At 36.8% G+C, this 17,609-nt stretch overlaps 1 protein-coding gene across 1 annotated transcript in view; it reads right to left on the bottom strand.

Annotated features, from left to right (window-relative positions):
- Window positions 1-6,270: 6,270 nt before the first annotated feature.
- The window catches only part of LOC127861723 (golgin subfamily A member 3-like), a 37,540-nt gene continuing 26,201 nt past the window's right edge, over window positions 6,271-17,609 (bottom strand). Inside the window, 5 exon segments of the mRNA XM_052400413.1 lie at window positions 6,271-11,413; window positions 12,723-12,836; window positions 13,882-14,021; window positions 16,134-16,259; window positions 17,197-17,313. Coding sequence (XP_052256373.1) covers window positions 11,281-11,413; window positions 12,723-12,836; window positions 13,882-14,021; window positions 16,134-16,259; window positions 17,197-17,313 — 630 coding nt within the window. The 3' untranslated portion in view covers window positions 6,271-11,280.

Below are 17,609 nucleotides of genomic sequence, written 5' to 3'. Positions count from 1 at the left end.
GATGTTATGGGCCTTGACATGGTCCAGATGGCTCTCTGTTCTTCAGACATTCCCCCTCCGTGTGTCATACCTCCAGTGGTCTTCAACGACCTCATCAATGTCGTCTCGATGACAAGATCTGAGCTAAGGCCTGCCCACAACTGGTTGCTCCGACGGATGACATGAAAGCCCTTTTCGAACTTTCTGAAAAGGTCTGGGTGTTTGATGTCAAGCTGGCCCATCTCTTGGACATAGAAGTATGCTGATTTCAAGTAGTTGTAATGCCCAGCTGCGGCGAATATCGGCAAGCAGTCGGAAACAGCGCGTAGGTGCATCAGCCAAGAACCTGTTTGATCTGCCTTCATCAGTGACCTAGCAACTTTTACCATGTTTTGATAATTCAGCCACAACTGACTTGTTTTTGACCTAGCACTCAGTTCTGTCTTCCTTTTCTCCAGCTCTTCGTCTATTCGACTCAGGTTTTCTGATGTTAACACAGTTTCTAATGTTGCCTCACCATTCAACAGCGCACTATACATCCCTTCAGACTCTTCAACCACTGCTGCGAATTCGGGACTACCATCTGCCATCTCTGACACCATCATACGGTTAAGACATCTGTCTACAAGAAGATGACCACGACTGGCTCTCTGAACCGATTTGCCGGTCAGCATATGGGCTACAGAATTGTCACCATAAACTGTCCTTAGAATCTCCTTGAGTCCCGTGCCTTCCATCAGTGTACCAATCGCTCCTAGCAGGTTCATGAAGGTGTGGAAGCCTCCTAGCAACAGAACAATGGATTTGAGATGGCTTCCTGGCGGTGAATCTAGGACTATCTCTTGTGCCTTCCAATATAGGGGCTGGTCGAATGTGACTACTGGGTCAAGATGGTGCTTGTAAGCAAGACGACAAAGGAACTCCAATGTTGATAGAATACATGTCTTGTCGCCGGAGTACATGTCTATCATCGGTAGGTACCTGATTGAAGACTGGCCTGGGTGATCGTTTCCCTGGTAAATAATGTGCATCATCCCCTGCCAACCTGGAGTGGCCTGTTTGAAGTTGAACGACAACTCCCAAAGCAGATCAACCCTGGTGTCGCATTCGGTGAGATCAGGAAGTTCATTGAAAGTGATTTCTCGACGAACGTGTCTGGCAAAGCGATGATCTATTATCGCAACCTTTGACTTCTCTACAATGTTCAGTTCCGTTGTTCTGTGCCTAGGGATGCAAAGGTCTGTCCTCTGTCCTGGCGTCAAGGCAGCAATCATGCCCATCCCGTGAAATGTTCCTTTCCCATCAATTGTGAGAATGTTATGATCCACATTGTCTGCTGCGAATAACAAGGCCATGTTCAACGCATCAATATCCTGGCCAAGCATATTTGGTGCAGCACAATTTGCGGCATTCATTTCAAATCTCTGCATTTCGCTATAGGAAGAGCAGAACCCCATCTGACACAAGGTATCCACAAGAAACCTAGACCGATTTAAGTGGTGCATTTGCACTGAAAGGCCAATCTGCAAAGGGGCAAGGACAGCCCTTGGTCGGACTGCCTGTATGATTGCATGACCTATGCTAGCAACTTTCTTTTGTGTGTCTTTACCAACAAACAAGGCCGTTAAAACAGAGCGGAGTGATTCTGGAATGTAATCAAGGGCGGCCTGGAGTTTTAGTTCTTCTGTAGTCGGGTACTGATCCTTAACGGTTGGCACATTTGTCTTTATGTCACTTTTTATTAGCCTTGCCGCGGCCTCAAGTACTGCTCTCTTCTGTGACTCTTCATCACCTTTTTCCTTCGTACTGTTGAAGTATGATCTGAGGATGTGTGACGTTTTCTCTCTCATTGTCACTATGTCATCTAAACCTTCTCCTTCTGCAATATATATGCAATTTCCATACCGTTCCTTCAGCTGGCTTTTTAGGTACTGATTACCATAGGGGAGGGAATCGGCCATAGATAAATACTCTTTCATTTTACACCTAAGGTCAGAAACAGTCAACTGTTCTTCATCATTCATTTCAAGGTATGCACACATCCTTGAGAAGGCCTGTTCTTGGTCCTCATCCTTTGGCCTTCCAGATTTCCTCCGCTTTGGATCAGGCTGAGTCAAAAACTGCAGGGGTACATCACGACCACACCTGAAATGGCTGCTGCAAACGTTATGATACACACAGTCTGCAGCGTGAAGATCACCATGATAGTATTCAATTCTACCTTTCACTTTGAAAGACCACTCGTCGCAACGGCTTTCACAGCATTGCAATATTGTCTTTGCAAAGATATCAGTTTTCACATGACTATAGTCGGCACTTCCTTTCTGAACATTAGTGCCACAGAAAAGACAGTCGGTTTGGCTATTGAATGGACCTTCAGACACCCTAACACTCCTTTTCGTAGTAGTGGTACTGGATTCACCGCCCTGTTTCCTCTTTAAATGAAGATCAATTTCAACACTGTTTGTGTACAATTTGCGACATTTTGTATGCACTATACAGCCTGCGGTCACAGCAAGGGTGTCACCTCTCCGAACACTAGCTTCATTGATCCCATCAGCACCCTTTTGGCGAATCTTGACTACATCACCTCCATCTTCCACTCTGCAAATGGGACAGATCTGGTCACTGTGGGATGCACTCATCTTGTACCTGGAAAAAGAAAAAAAGAAATTAATACACGTACGATTAATTAGTGTCCTTATAAAATAACCTGTATATCAAAAGTAGAACATTAAAGGGATCTTTTCACGCTTTGGTAAATTGACAAAATTAAAAAAAGTTGTTTCAGATTCGTAAGTTTTCGTTTTAGTTATGATATTTGTGAGGAAACAGTAATACTGAACATTAACCATGCTCTAATATAGCCATTATATGCATCTTTTGACGATTTTAAAACCTAAAAATTATAAAGCGTTGCAACGCGAAACGATTGAATAATTTGGAGAGTTCTGTTTTTGTCGTTAAATTTTGTGAAACTACGAAGATTGCTTATATAAGGTATAAAATACGTAAAGAACGTGTAATCGGCGGAATAGCTCAGCAGGCTAAAGCGTTTTTACTTCAGGACACAGGCAGGACTCCAGGGGTCACTGGTTCGAAACCTGCTCCGGGCAATGTTCTTTTCCTTTTTTTTATTTTTTTCTTGATTTTTTACTGGAGCTTTTACGATCCAATGTTTACATTTATCAATATAAAGCATTTAATGAATAAGTTAAAAAATTGCCAAAATCTGTGAAAAGGCCCCTTTAAGACCCCAAAATTTGAACAAAACTTCAAAATACTTTTACGTAACATGATATAATTTCTCAGTTAAAAGAAAATTTAATATACCAACTTACCCATTTATATGTATAAATCACAAAAAATATCCAATGTTGAATAAAGATTAGAAGCACTTTATTTTGAAGAAAATGTATGCTTTATAAAATAGAAATACAAGGATTAACTTTGCAATCGAATTAATTTTAATAGAAATCAATAATAACATAATATCAACTACAGCAAAGCATGATAGTTAAATGCACATACAATCACTCACGCTTATCTAGAGGTATATCCTCTCTACCTACTCTATACTCTCTATGCTCTCTACTGTCTGTCTGTCTGTCTTTCTCTCTCTCTGCTATGCATTCACACACACTAAACTATCACATCAAAATCACCTTTCTAGGTTGAATAGTAATTGAGATATGGCGCAGTGGCAAATGTTTAGTTTAGTTCTTGTATGGAAAATGAGTCAATGTCTATAACACTATTTTTTATATTATATTTCCAGTGTACAAAATTTACATTTACCATTATATTTTTTACTTATAACCGTTTGAGTAAATTGGCAGCCCTATTGGGACGCCATCTTGGATTTGTGAATAAATAATTAACTGCTGGTAATTTAATTGCTTTCTTTGAATTCCTTGACCCCTAAAACCTAGGGTTAGACACCAAAACCACCTTCCTAGGTTGAATAGTAATTGAGATATAGCGATTTTACGCTCTTGGCGGCCATCTTGGACGCCATCTTGAAAATTACCTTTTTCCGGATGTCAGATTCTACTAGATTTTTAGTATGTTATTTAGCATGCCTAAAGGTACCAAAAACAATTGAGAAACCTTTTGTATCAATTTTTTTGGGGTTTGAGGGATTTTTTTCATATATTGACCCGTCTACATTTTGGAGGCTGTTGGCTGAGGCTGTCCAGTCAGATTGATATATATGCGGCGCTCTGGGAATAGCTGGACCAATGTACATTAATTAAGTGTTGTCCCATCTTACTCAACAGGGATCCCAGCCAACCTGGAAATCAGGGAAAACCTGGAAAAATACTTTCACTTTTTCCAGTCAGGGAAGTCAGGGAATTCGGAAAAAGTTCCTGAAATCAGGAAAAAATCAGGGAATTTTGTTTGGTCACACTTTCTCGACTTGTTTCTAGAAGTCCATACGATTAAAACAGCAAATCGATTCCTCTGCATGCCTTTGGTGGCTTTGTAGTATACATGTAGCTTAGTTATGTCTGCAACTGCTGTTTATTGAGGGTGTCTAAAACAAGAAATAGGTCGAAATTATGATCCTGGAATTTTTCTTTTCCATCAGGGAAAAATCTGGGAATTTCGTTCATATAAAAAGCTGGGAACCTGCTGGGAACCGTGCAAGTGCAGTCTGCTTAGTGGCAACACTTTCAGCATAAACTTGATTTACAGAAACTAGAAACTTCCTAAAAACAAAACATTTTCTTCAAGCTTCGCCTTTGATTTGCTTGTGCAGACATGTAAACCTGGGACAGCACTTAAAGCATGTACATAAAACGTGGTTTTGCCTACACGGTAGTTGATATGTAACTGGTAATTTGAATTGAGAAAAGATGGGCAAACTTTGGACAAGGTCTTTTATCAATTTACGGTGACTTTAACATGACAGTAACATGTAATTTTAAATTGTGTGTTTTAACAATGTTAGTGAGGTATGAGTATATTACCATGTGAAAGATGTCTACATGGCATTTTAAGTTGTCCAGAATAATTTCTGCAATTTCCAAAACACATATTCAGCACTCTAAATTACAAGTGTAGTTAGTATTACAATCATTTTATAAAACAGTGCAAATTGTGTTGTTTAATCATGTTTTCATAATACGGCAGTTATTATAATGCTCTAAGACCATAAACTTTTCCCATATATGATATGGTTTGAACTTAATGTTAATATTCATCAATTAAAACTAGGGATGTCAATGAACACTAAAAATGATATTTGAAAATATTTGAATATTCGAATTTAAGCCTTATATAAAAATGTCCAAGCTTAAGCCTGTCCGGCGTTATAGCAAATGTAATTGGTTATATTTTAGCAATTAAATTCTGATTAGATTTTTTAGTCCCCTACCGGTTTCACCGGAGGGGACTTATGGTTTTGTATCCGTCAGTCCGTCACACTTTTCTGGATCCTGCGATAACTCTAAAAGTTCTAAATATTTTTTCATGAAACTTGGAATATGGATAGATGGCAATATGGACATTATGCACGTCATTTCATTTTGTTCCTACGTCAAAAATTTAGACTAGGAATACTGCTGAAAATGGTGTTTTTTTCTGGATGCTGCAATAACTCTAAAAGTTCTTAATATTTTTTCATGAAACTTGGAACATGGATAGATGGCAATATGGACATTATGCACGTATTTTCATTTTGTTCCTAGGTCAAAAATTCTGGTTGCTATGGCAACAAATAAAAAAAATATTCTGACAATGGTGGAATTTCTGACAATGGTGGAGCCAGTAGGGGACTTTTATTGCTTGCTTGGCAATAGTCTTGTTAATCATGAATTTAATGTATGGATATAACAATTAAATCGATTGGTCATTTGAAGGTAACGCAAGTCAGGTGGTCTTAATTGCGAGACGCCGAACTGTGAATAACATGTCAAGTGTCTTCGACAATAGATTTAACGGGGTGTATTTACACCCGTGCAAATTGCCAGATAAAATCAATAAAGACACTATCCCTCTTCTAATACCCTCCAGTATGCCAATTATTATCTCCTTAATTGATGGCAGATGTTATGCAAACAAAGACGGATGCAGTAAAGAAGTCTGCAATTAACAAAAAGATGTGACTGCACAATTTATAAATAATTTCTTTGAATAAAAAAAATAAAAAATCGAATATTCGAACATGAATTTGAAAGGGCATATTCGGCTGATTTTTGAATATTCATTGCCATCCCAACTTAAAACCATATTGCCATAGTTTGTAATGTTTAGTTTTGATGAAAGAAACCTATAAAAACGACACAATTATTGTTTCACTTTTTATTTTCCCTCCAAATGTAAAAAACATCTTGTGCCTTTTTAGAAAGAGATAAATTACAACAGTTAATCTAAAGCAATTTCATACATCTTAAACATGACCATGAAGATGAGCACAAAGTTGAAGTAAGATTTCAATATACTTCCCTTTGTGTACTGTGCTTTCTTTTAATAGAAAAGAAAACAAATTTAATTGAATCCCAAATATAACAATTTTTTAAACTGTATATCAACATGACTTTTAATGTATTAAATGCTGTCTAATGCAGCGAACATCTATTGCTAAACATAAAAAAACATAAATGCAATTTAAATGGTTTTCAGTAATTGGTATATGTAAATAAATGGGGTTGTTTTGCCAATAAAAATTATAAGTTAATTTTTTAATTTGGCAAACTGTTTGATGACCTGTTCATATTGTTGGTTTAACCTTAAAATTTAACAAAAGACTTTAAGGCGCTCACCTGAGAACCCAAAGAACTAGTCTTAGCAGAAAGTGTAAACAAGGTTTCACATTGTACTTTTAAAGAAAACTGCATAAACACCACATTTTCAAACAAACCGCAATAATATTGTAACCCCACACAGAACCATACACTTGTGTAATGGTCTGAGATTGTGAAAATATTAACAACATATGTGCACATGCTTTTTCTTATAATTTGACTCCGTGATCCTTACTTTTGACCCCATATAAACCAGTTTCAAACACATCCTAAATATTATTTGGCAAATGTTCTCACTATGTTTAATGAAGATTTGGAAAATTGACTCCAGAGTGCTAACTTTTTGTATTTAATTTTACTACATAACCTAGTTTTTGACACCAAGTGACTAAGTTTCACATTTGGCTGAGACATCAATGGGACCAAAATGTTCTCACCAAAGTTCATTAAGATTTGGAAATAAATGTGGCCTCTGGAGTGTTAACAAATTGTTTTCTTTAATGTGTACAAATGGATTATCAAATTATATTTCATCCTTGCACATCAGCCTTAGACTAACAGAAAGGGAACAAACAAACATGGTATGTCTTCAATATAAGACATGTTTTCAATCCTATTTATCAATTGCATGAAAACAGTCAACTGACTAGAGTGGTTAAGAAATGGCAGACAGCATTTCTTGGTTCTTTTTTGAACACCATTTTCTTGAGACAGGTGATTAAAATAAATTCAAACAGAACACTAGTTTTCATTTACAGACAAAACGCACATTCATAATATACCAGCATATTTAGTGCACAGCGATTACTCATACATATTACAATATATTTATTATCTGAATTAGAACCAAATACAAAACATGGTGATAGGCTCTTTTTAACATAAAGAATATTTTATCATAGTATGTGACAAATCAACTTCCAAAAACTTGAAGCTGCATTTATTTACATTGATTATTTTCCATTTAAAATGCAATTAAAATACAACTTGAAATACATACTAAAATAATCTCCCCAAATTTAAATAAAATGCCTAAATAAAAAAGCAAACAATTTTGAAGTACTGATATATAAGACTATGCGCAGAAATACCAATCTCATACAATAAGGCTCCTTTCTTTATGAGACATAGCAGATTCTTAAATGCAGACCTGGCGTTATCATCTTATCATGAATAAAATTGAGATCAGCTTTAACATATCAAGGGTTGAGTTGGAAGCTATTGCTTTACCTGGAACACAAAATGGGTCTTATTCCATGTTCGATCAGCAAAGGTTCAGAATACTCAAGAACTGGAGCTATGCTGGCCACATATTGATGTGACCCTAGGAGAAGTGCCCCCCCGGAGAACTGCCCCCCAAAGATTTTTCACTGGGGGGAGAACTGCCCCCTCACTGTTTTTTATAGGGCGGAGAACTGCCCCCCTGCCGATTAATAATAAGGGGCGGAGAACTGCCCCCCTGTCAGAATTGATGACCCGGAGAAGTGCCCCCTAATTAAAGAAATTTCGCGGCGATATATAAAACGAGTATTATAATGACAATAACGCCAGTAACTTTCTTGCTATTATGTCTGGAAATTGAGTGAAATTTCAAAAGTAATATAAAGTTGTACAAGTAATAAAAGTTATAAAACGGCAAAAAAAACCTGCCTCGGCATGGACGTCGCCATCTTGATAATCACGTGATTTTCGTCTATGTGAACAAAGAAAAACAAATCACTTTTTGCTAATAAAAAGTTTTCTCGGCTGAATTATTTGATATTTTCCCCGTAAGTAAAACAAACAATTAGCATGCAATTTAATCCATCCTTATGCAAGCTGAAAACAATAATTTATTTGTTTGTTTTCGCCAATTACGGATTTGGACGGTTCAATATAATAAACCCGTATGCGGCTTTATTCAAAGCTAACAAGTTCTTAACAATAAAGGTCGGTCCGGTCTACCAATTAAAAGATCGCTGTGCTTATCGTTAACGGTAACAAGTTCTCTGCCTGCCTAATTAGCTGCTAATTAAAGCAACTGTTACCGATTTTGTTTGTTTGGCATGTCGACATGATCTGCTCAAAATGCAAACTGTTGCCGTAATGTGTGTATTTATGTATGTCATTTTGTATGACACATGAATTAACTAAACAACATAAATAAATTGATTATAAATTCGACTTCACTCTACTTTTTTCTTCAAGTCAGCTAAATTAATGCCTTTGCTTTGCCTATTAATTTCCCTTTTTATACGTAAATTTACGTTTTTTTTCCATGGGTCAATACTATCTTTATAATGAAAATTAATTCCGATGTAACTTTTCCTCCATAAGTACTGAGTTGCACGTCTATATTTAGTTGCGACACTTGGCCAGTATTAACACGCACGCGTTTCCTGTGTGGATTTCGACTATGTTTCGCGCTCTTATTAAAACACGACTTTTACATGGCATTCATGTATAGTGAGTGGTGCAGATGCGCACTAAGGGCCTTAAACAGTATTATCACATGCCTCAAGACAATTTGTGTTATTCAGTTCGATAAATGGTAATATACTTGTACTGAAATTCAATTATTACCGGATAAAATGTGTACGGCGATAACGTAAAATTACCCGTAAGTATTGTTTTCACTACGTAACTAATAACTAATATGACATCGGGGGGCAGTTCTCCGCCTCTACAGATTTGATGGGGGGGGGGGGGCAGATATCCGCCTACTAAATTCTGACAGGGGGGCAGTTCTCCGCCCCTACCGATTTGATGGGGGGGGCACCTCTCCGCCACCTTTAAAATAAGGGGGCGCTTCTCCGGATACCTAGCAAGACACTGCTTGTGTCACATAAACAATTAGAAGCAGATACAACAGATTTACGCAGAACCCTTGAAACACATAATAATGAATACCATGATTACTAACACTAAACAGAATAATATATGACCAGTTTCTAATATGGCAAATGAATCACATAACAATTAAAAAGATCTTAAAGAAATAGTAAATAAATAACATGAAATAAATAAGTTTATATAAAATCATTAACACAACAAAAAGCAGCTTAAAGTAACATTAATAATCAAACTCAACAAATATTTTACAAAATAGTCTGTAAAATAAAGTTTACCTAAAATAATCAGTGTTCTTATAGCAATAGCCAAAATTTCAATGCAAGATGTGGTATGTTAACAAAGAATTAAACAGATAAAAAATGCTCGTTTTTATTTTTTGAGTGACAATATATTCCATGTTAAGTCCCGCCACGATATCTGAACATTTTCGGGCACACAAGCAACTGGCTTAGGGCAGTGTCGGAACAATGACGTATTTATGAAAACTTTGTCGTGCTTCCAAAGCCAATCTTGCATTTGCTTGTAAATTTTGGATATCGTAGACGAAAATTTACATGGAAAATATTGTGACAAAAACAAGCATTTTGTATTGCGCTAAATCTATGTTACCAGACCACATCTAGCATTGAAATTTTGACTATCGCTATAAGGAACATTGATTTTTTATTTGTTTACTTTGCAAAATATGGTACGAAATATATGTTGATTTGTGGTGTTAATGGGCTTTGAAAATTTACAAATTGATTAACATTACACACACGCACACACTTATATGGTGATTTAAATTTTCCTTCAAAGAAATCCCTTACATACATTACAACAAAACCTAACACAACAAATATCAGTAGCCCTTGAGGTGGTGTCATTAGTTTAAGTGGCATGCACTATTACGAAGATACATATCCGAACATGTCATTGACCAACAAAACAACGGGTTAAAGGATTACTTTCCAATAAGGTAATATTCTTATTTCTTTATATTTTATCAACAATTTGACATTCTGAGAGCAACATATTAGTAGAAAGACACAATCAGCATAGCATTATAAAGAAAAATGCATGGTCAATAACTCCCCAAGCACCCTTCATGTACATTTGTATGTAACAGAAGTATGAACAATAGACGATATGGCATCTCTATGAGCCACGCCTCGAAAAACTGGGCTTATAGTATGTGTGTTTAGTTTTGTCCCAGATTAGCCTGTGCAGTCTGCACAGGCTGTTCAGGGACAACACCATATGTTTTTATGGAATTTTTCTTTGAAAGGAAGTCTTTTGTAATAAAACAAGAGATGTGTTTGTCAGAAACACGATGCCCCCTACTGCGCCGCTTTTATTTATTAATTGTTTTTTATCATTTGGCAGGTACAGATAATTATCTCCATTTGAAGCTTATTACTTCCCTTGGATTTGTTTTTTTTACCTTTGACCTTAAAGGATGACCTTGACCACTCAAAATGTGCAGCTCCATGAGATACACATGCATGCCAAATATCAAGTTGCTATCTGAAGGGACATAGAAGTTATGAGCCTTTTTCGAAACCTAAACGCAAAAACCTAAACGCAAAGTGTGACGGAAAGACAGACGGACGGTCCGATTACTATATGCCCTCCTTCGGGGGCATAAAAAACAGTTCAGGTGGAAACTGCAACCTGCACAGGCTAATCTGGGAGGACAGTTTCCGCACATGCATTAAGCCCAATTTACTCAGAATAAGGCTTATATGTTTATGATGCCGTTGGCCATGTCCACAGCTGCAGCAGCCAGTGAGTCTGTTGTTGCCGTGGCAGCACTGGTCTGGGTCAGAGTTTGCACCACTGTACACAGCTCCTGAACCTGCTGCTCTATGGAACTGTAACAAACACAGAAACATGGGATACTCCAACACATGTGCAATGAAAACAAATCATATTTTTGGAATACATTACTTGAATTATAAATTTGGATTAGTGAATACTCTACACTACTGTCTTAAATAACCTACAAAATAAACATGTATTTAACATGTTTAAACATTAAAGTATAATAGGACTATGTGCAACATGGTTTTATTGCGTGTTCAAGAAAATTTCTTTTTGAATTTATTCTAACATGTATTAAGTATGTTATCAATCAAAACTCTGCTAGCATGGCTAAAATGGTTAAAAAAAGGTATGAAAACTGCTAAATTGCAAAGCATTTTATTACCATAAACACTTCATGGTCATTCCAGGACTACCTGGGATGTTTACAGTTCACTGGTACATTGAACAAACATGTGCTTTATCAAACAAATTTGTCAATGCAACCCCCATAAATGAGCCTCATTTTGTGAAAAGGGTGTTAAATGCATCTGCGTAGTGTCATCTCAGATTAGCCTGTGCTGTACGCACAGGCTTATCAGGGACGACACTTTCCGCCTAAACTAGATTTTTGCAAAGAAGACAATTTTTGTAAACCAACAAGATGTGTTTGTGAAACACAATGTCCCCCTATATATGACCTTGACCTTGTGAAGGATGACCTTGACCTTGTGAAGGATGACCTTGACCTTTCACCACTCAAAATGTGCAGCTCCATGAGATACACATGCATGCCAAATATCAAGTTGCTATCTTCAATATTGCAAAAGTATTCATAAAATAAGCGATTTGGGCCACATATATTTGACCTATGACCTTGAAGGATGACCTTGACCTTTCAACACTCAAAATGTGCAGCTCCATAAGATACACATGCATGCCAAATATCAAGTTGCTATCTTCAATATTGCAAAAGTATTCATAAAATAAGCGATTTGGGCCACATATATTTGACCTCTGACCTTGAAGGATGACCTTGACCTTTCAACACTCAAAATGTGCAGCTCTATAAGATACACATGCATGCCAAATATGAAGTTGCTATCTTCAATATAGCAAAAGTTATTGCAAAATGTTAAAGTTGGCGCAAACAGACCAACAGACAGACCAACAGACCAACAGACAGGGCAAAAACAATATGTCCCCCACTAATATAGTGGGGGACATAAAAATACCATAAAAGCAGAAAGTGTCGTCCCTGATAAGCCTGTGCAGACTGCACAAGCTAATCTGGGACAAAACTTTACGCACATTCATTTAACCCCATTTTCACAGAACACGTCCAAAATATATAGTACACCAAGCTGAAGTGAGACGTACCTCCAGGAGTGGTTGGAGGACTGTATGGTGGTGCTGTGTACTTCCATCTGACTCTGTAAGCCAGAGATCTCTGAGCGTAGATTCAACAGGCAGTTCTGAAGGTTGTCAAGGGGCCTGAAATCCAAAGAAGGGATACATTAAATTGTTGTTATCATGCAGGAAACCGGGCCGGCATGAAAATGCCACAAAATATAAACATGATTATTGATTTGAACAAGCTTTTGTCTGCAGCTTGGTCCTGTAATAAATTAGTTGAATAAATATGTACATATCATTTCAGACATGTAAATGAATTATTGACAAACCAATTAAATACAGGACTCTTTAAATCCTAGTAATAGCTTTTACAAATGAGCCTCGTTCTGATAAAACTGGGTATTATGCATGTGCGTAAAGTGTCGTCCCAGATTAGTCTGTGCAGTCCGCACAGGCTAATCAGGGACGACACTTTCCGCTTGTATGACATTTTTCGTTTAAATGAAGTCTCTTCTTTACAAAAATCCAATATAGGCGAAAAGTGTCGTCCCTGGTTAGCCTGTGCGGACTGCACAGGCTAATCTGGGACGACACTTAACGCACATGCATTATGCCCAGTTTTCTTAGAACGCGACTTAAATACATGTTCAATATCATTTCAGATAACAGCAGTTGTCAATTTAGCCTTTTTTAACTAAGAAGAAAGATTCCCTAGACAAGGGGAAGCACATAAATGATGTACATACAGGTTTGAAGCAAGACTAAAATGTAAAAAAATTAAACAAAGCAAATATTGGTCTGGATTTGTTGTTAAGCAGTACATCTTTTAGAAGATAGATTGAGAGTTTATTATATAAATATTTAACATGACCGTTCTAAAAACACACTACTGTTTAAAGCATAAAAATATTGCTTTAACCCTAGTTGCTTAATCTTCTTCAATCTAATGTCTATAATGAGGGGTGTTCTTTGGAAACAGAGGGGATCAAAATACCCTAGTACCCCCTTAGCAGGTTCACCAAAACTCTTCACCTTTAAGAAGATCCTTATAAGAACTTTTTGTTTAGCACTTTGGTGCAGTGAACAAGAATATTCCACAGCACTTGGAATTCCACTACAATATCCCAGCACATGAAATAGTTTTACACTCAACTCAATGGAGCCGTTGTAGATATGTTCTTACTTGCTCTCCAGGGCGCGTACAGTGGTTTCCTGTAGCAGACGATCCATATCCTCCAGGTCAAAGGGCAGGGGAGGTAACTCAACACCCGGAGAGTCACCTTCGCCCACATGGCCTGTCAGATGAACAAACTTCTTGGTTAACTGAAATTACAAAACAGTGATTTGTCTTATTACTAATTTTACTTCTACATGTATATTACATAATTCATTTTATTATATATCTATACATGTTCTTATATAATGGAACATTTTCACTACAAAACACACGCTAATAGCTATGAATACAGAATTCTGATTGTGAAATCCGTTCAGGTATTCAACAGCTTGAAAAGTGGACCATTTTTGTGTGGTATGTATCATAAATACCTGTAATGTTCAAAGCTACATTGGAAAAACACATTTATTTTTAGACATGCACAATTGAAACATGATGTTTTCACCCGCATATTTGTAAGCTTAAATAACTGTTTTGATTTTGTTTTATGGTCAGCTGGCATAAAATAAATGGAATATAACAAGATTGAGAAGTTGCTGAAATTGTGTGACAATTCATTCCACTTGATTAGATAGCATGTGGAAAACATTATCTTAAAACTCATGTAATTAAATCCCACTGGAAAACGACAATCATGTAATAATAATATGTTTTACATACCCTATTATTATAATATATAAAAACTATTATCTGATCAAAAATAAAAGAAATATTTGTTTAAGTCAAATATCTGCATGCAGCATAATCCAGCACTTGTAGGATATAGAACAGGATCTCCATAATTTCATAAATTTAAGTACTTTTTAGTTAGAGATACAGATTTTATTTTTTAAATTATTTCTGTAAACACAGCAAGCATGAATTCGGTCTGAAATAAAAACTAAATTAAGAGCATCAGCATAGCGAGTGCCAACGCTCGGCTGCAGGTGCAGTTTTGAATAGATGAAAGCTTGTCAGAAGATTATATTTTTTTAGAGGTCACAGTGACCTTTGACCTAGTGACCCAAAAATGGGTGTGGCATGTAGAACTCATCAAGGTGCAGCTACATATGAAGTTTCTAAGTTATAGTTGGAAGCACTTTGATTTTAGAGCCAATGTTAAGGTTTTAGCACAACGCGGACAGAGGACAAGCTGGCTATGACAATACCTCGGGTTTTCTCCAAAAACAGTCGAGCTAATAAGATGCATATTGCCACATTGGGTGCCCTATTCACATAGTGAGATTCATCAACCTAGCTTGAGTACTTTTTAATAGAGGCAAATAATGGCAAATAGTTAATAAACGTTTGGTCTGACAAAGAATGCATGTTGAAAATATGGCCCTCTGTCAACATAGTGTGATTCATCAACTTAGCTTAGGTACTACTAGTTAATGTATTTAAGTTGCTGCAGGATGCAGCTTTTAGTCTTCACTGATTTATGTAACCTTACAAACCACAACTTTTGCCTCAGAAATAGAAATAATGTGCTTATTTTCCATATTGCCCTTTCATCAACCCAGCACAAGTATGTTTTAAGTTATAACAGGATTTTAATTTTTCAAGCAGACAAATGATGGACGGTGAAACTCACAAAACTGAACAAGAGCACTGCATTTCATTGAATAAATGAAAGCTTGTCAGAAGTTTTATATTAGAGGTCACAGTGACCTTGACCTTTGACCTAGTGACCCAAAAATGGTGTGGCGTGTAGAACTCATCAAGGTGCAGCTACATATGAAGTTTTTAAGTTGTAGGTGGAAGCACTTTGATTTTAGAGCCAATATTAAGTTTTTAGCACAACGCGGACGGCAGACGTCGGATGGCGGATGATGAGCTGGCTATGACAATACCTCGGGTTTTCTCCGAAAACAGCTGAGCTAAAAAAACATGCATTATTTTACCATATGACCCTCTATCTATTTAGCAAGTTTCATCTATCTATGTTCTTTCTGATTTATAGCAGGATCCAGATTGTTCAGGCAGATAAACAATGGATGGAGAAACTAACCAAACTTAAATTACATGACTATTTCCCAAATAACACCATATCTATATACAAAGTTTCATCAATCTCGGTCCTTTCTGAAAGATAGCAAGATACAGAATTTTCAGACAGACTGATGGACAGACAAAACTTAAATAACATGCATACATGTATTCCCCATGTGGCTTCTTTTTAATTCATTCACCTTGTTAGAAGTTTAAACAAACCCAAATTTAACAATAACACACATTCCATACAACATGCCTAAATGCACATGCAAGTTTGGTATCACCTTGTGATAATGAATGGAAGACTTGAGCGCACTCCTCAGCTCTGACAGTTTGGCCTGCTGTGACTGTTTGTCGTGTTTCAAGGCAGACGACTCCATCTTCAAATTCTCAATTTCTCCAGTCTTCTCCTGACAGTACAAGGTAAGTTTCAATTGAAAAAATGGTATATTTTCAATATAAAATAAGAACTACTAAAATGAAATTCCATAATTTCATATGTTACAGTGTGATATTGCATTTCTGCATTCTTGGATACTATGTGTCCATTTGTTATAATGTATTTTATATATTTGAAAAATTTAAAGAAAATTTGCAAAAATATTTCATTCTTTAGACATGCAAGATACACTCTCTGTATGTTGTAGCATGTATTGCATCTTTTCACAGCATATGATTTGCTTTTTTTGTGCTAATGTACTTATTCCAAATAAAACATTGTTTTATTTGATTTTATCAAAATGCATGTATATAATAAATGGTACAAAAATGGTACATTGCAGTCAAAGAGAAAGATATACCCCCCCCCATCAAGATTCCTTTGACCTTGAAGTATGACCTTGACTTTAAACAAGCCTTATTTCTTATACACATCATATTAATGACCTAAAAATTGTAGTTAAGTTTCTGACGTGTTTGACACAAAATGGAGGCTAAAACCTTTGACCTTGTGTTGACAAAATTGACCTGAGACGGAGTGATTGACCATGCCTTCTGCACATTGTCTCAATGCCCTGATATGCAGTAGGGAATAAATAAATAGTTTATTGTATGAAATTGTTGAAGACATTATCACTTAATCAACTTGTGCATTAAAACCCACCCAAACATTGCAAATGTAGTATTCTCTATTTATTTAGTACTTTTTAGTCTTTTTTTTATTCAATTGTTTTCTCACTATAGAAAAAAGAAAGAAATCACTCTTCCTATGGATACGTCTTCATCTGTACCTACCTGCAGAAGGTGTCTGACTGCGCCCATCTCAGCCAGCTGTCGTTCATCTGTACCTACCTGCAGAAGGTGTCTGACTGCGCCCATCTCAGCCAGCTGCCGTTCATCTGTACCTACCTGCAGAAGGTGTCTGACTGCGCCCATCTCAGCCAGCTGTCGTTCCTCTGACACTGCCAGCTGCTCCTGTACTGCGGTCAACTCTCTGCTCTTAAGCTCCAGTTTCCACTCAAGGCCCTGTCAGTTGAGAGTTCAAGCTTTGCTTATTGTTTATTGCCAAGTAAACAACTACGACTGTATAAGGAGTGAGCAAAATACAGCAAAAAAAAATTCTGCCTCTGTTAAGAATGTAGATTGTTCTGAGTCATTTGACCTGATTTGATTATTTGCAACACATTTCAACTATCGATCTGTAAGACGAGTTGCAGTGACATAGTGAATAAGGTGCCCGCCTGATGATCAGGAGGTCTTGAGTTAAATCCTTTATCAGGGAGTGTTCTTTACAGGCAAGATCTTATCTTTAGACAACATTC

The sequence above is a fragment of the Dreissena polymorpha genome, chromosome 1 (assembly GCF_020536995.1).
Source record: "Dreissena polymorpha isolate Duluth1 chromosome 1, UMN_Dpol_1.0, whole genome shotgun sequence".
Lineage (NCBI taxonomy): Eukaryota > Metazoa > Mollusca > Bivalvia > Myida > Dreissenidae > Dreissena > Dreissena polymorpha.
The sequence above is the reverse complement of the archived record's forward strand: the minus strand, read 5'-3'. Positions and strand labels throughout refer to the sequence as shown.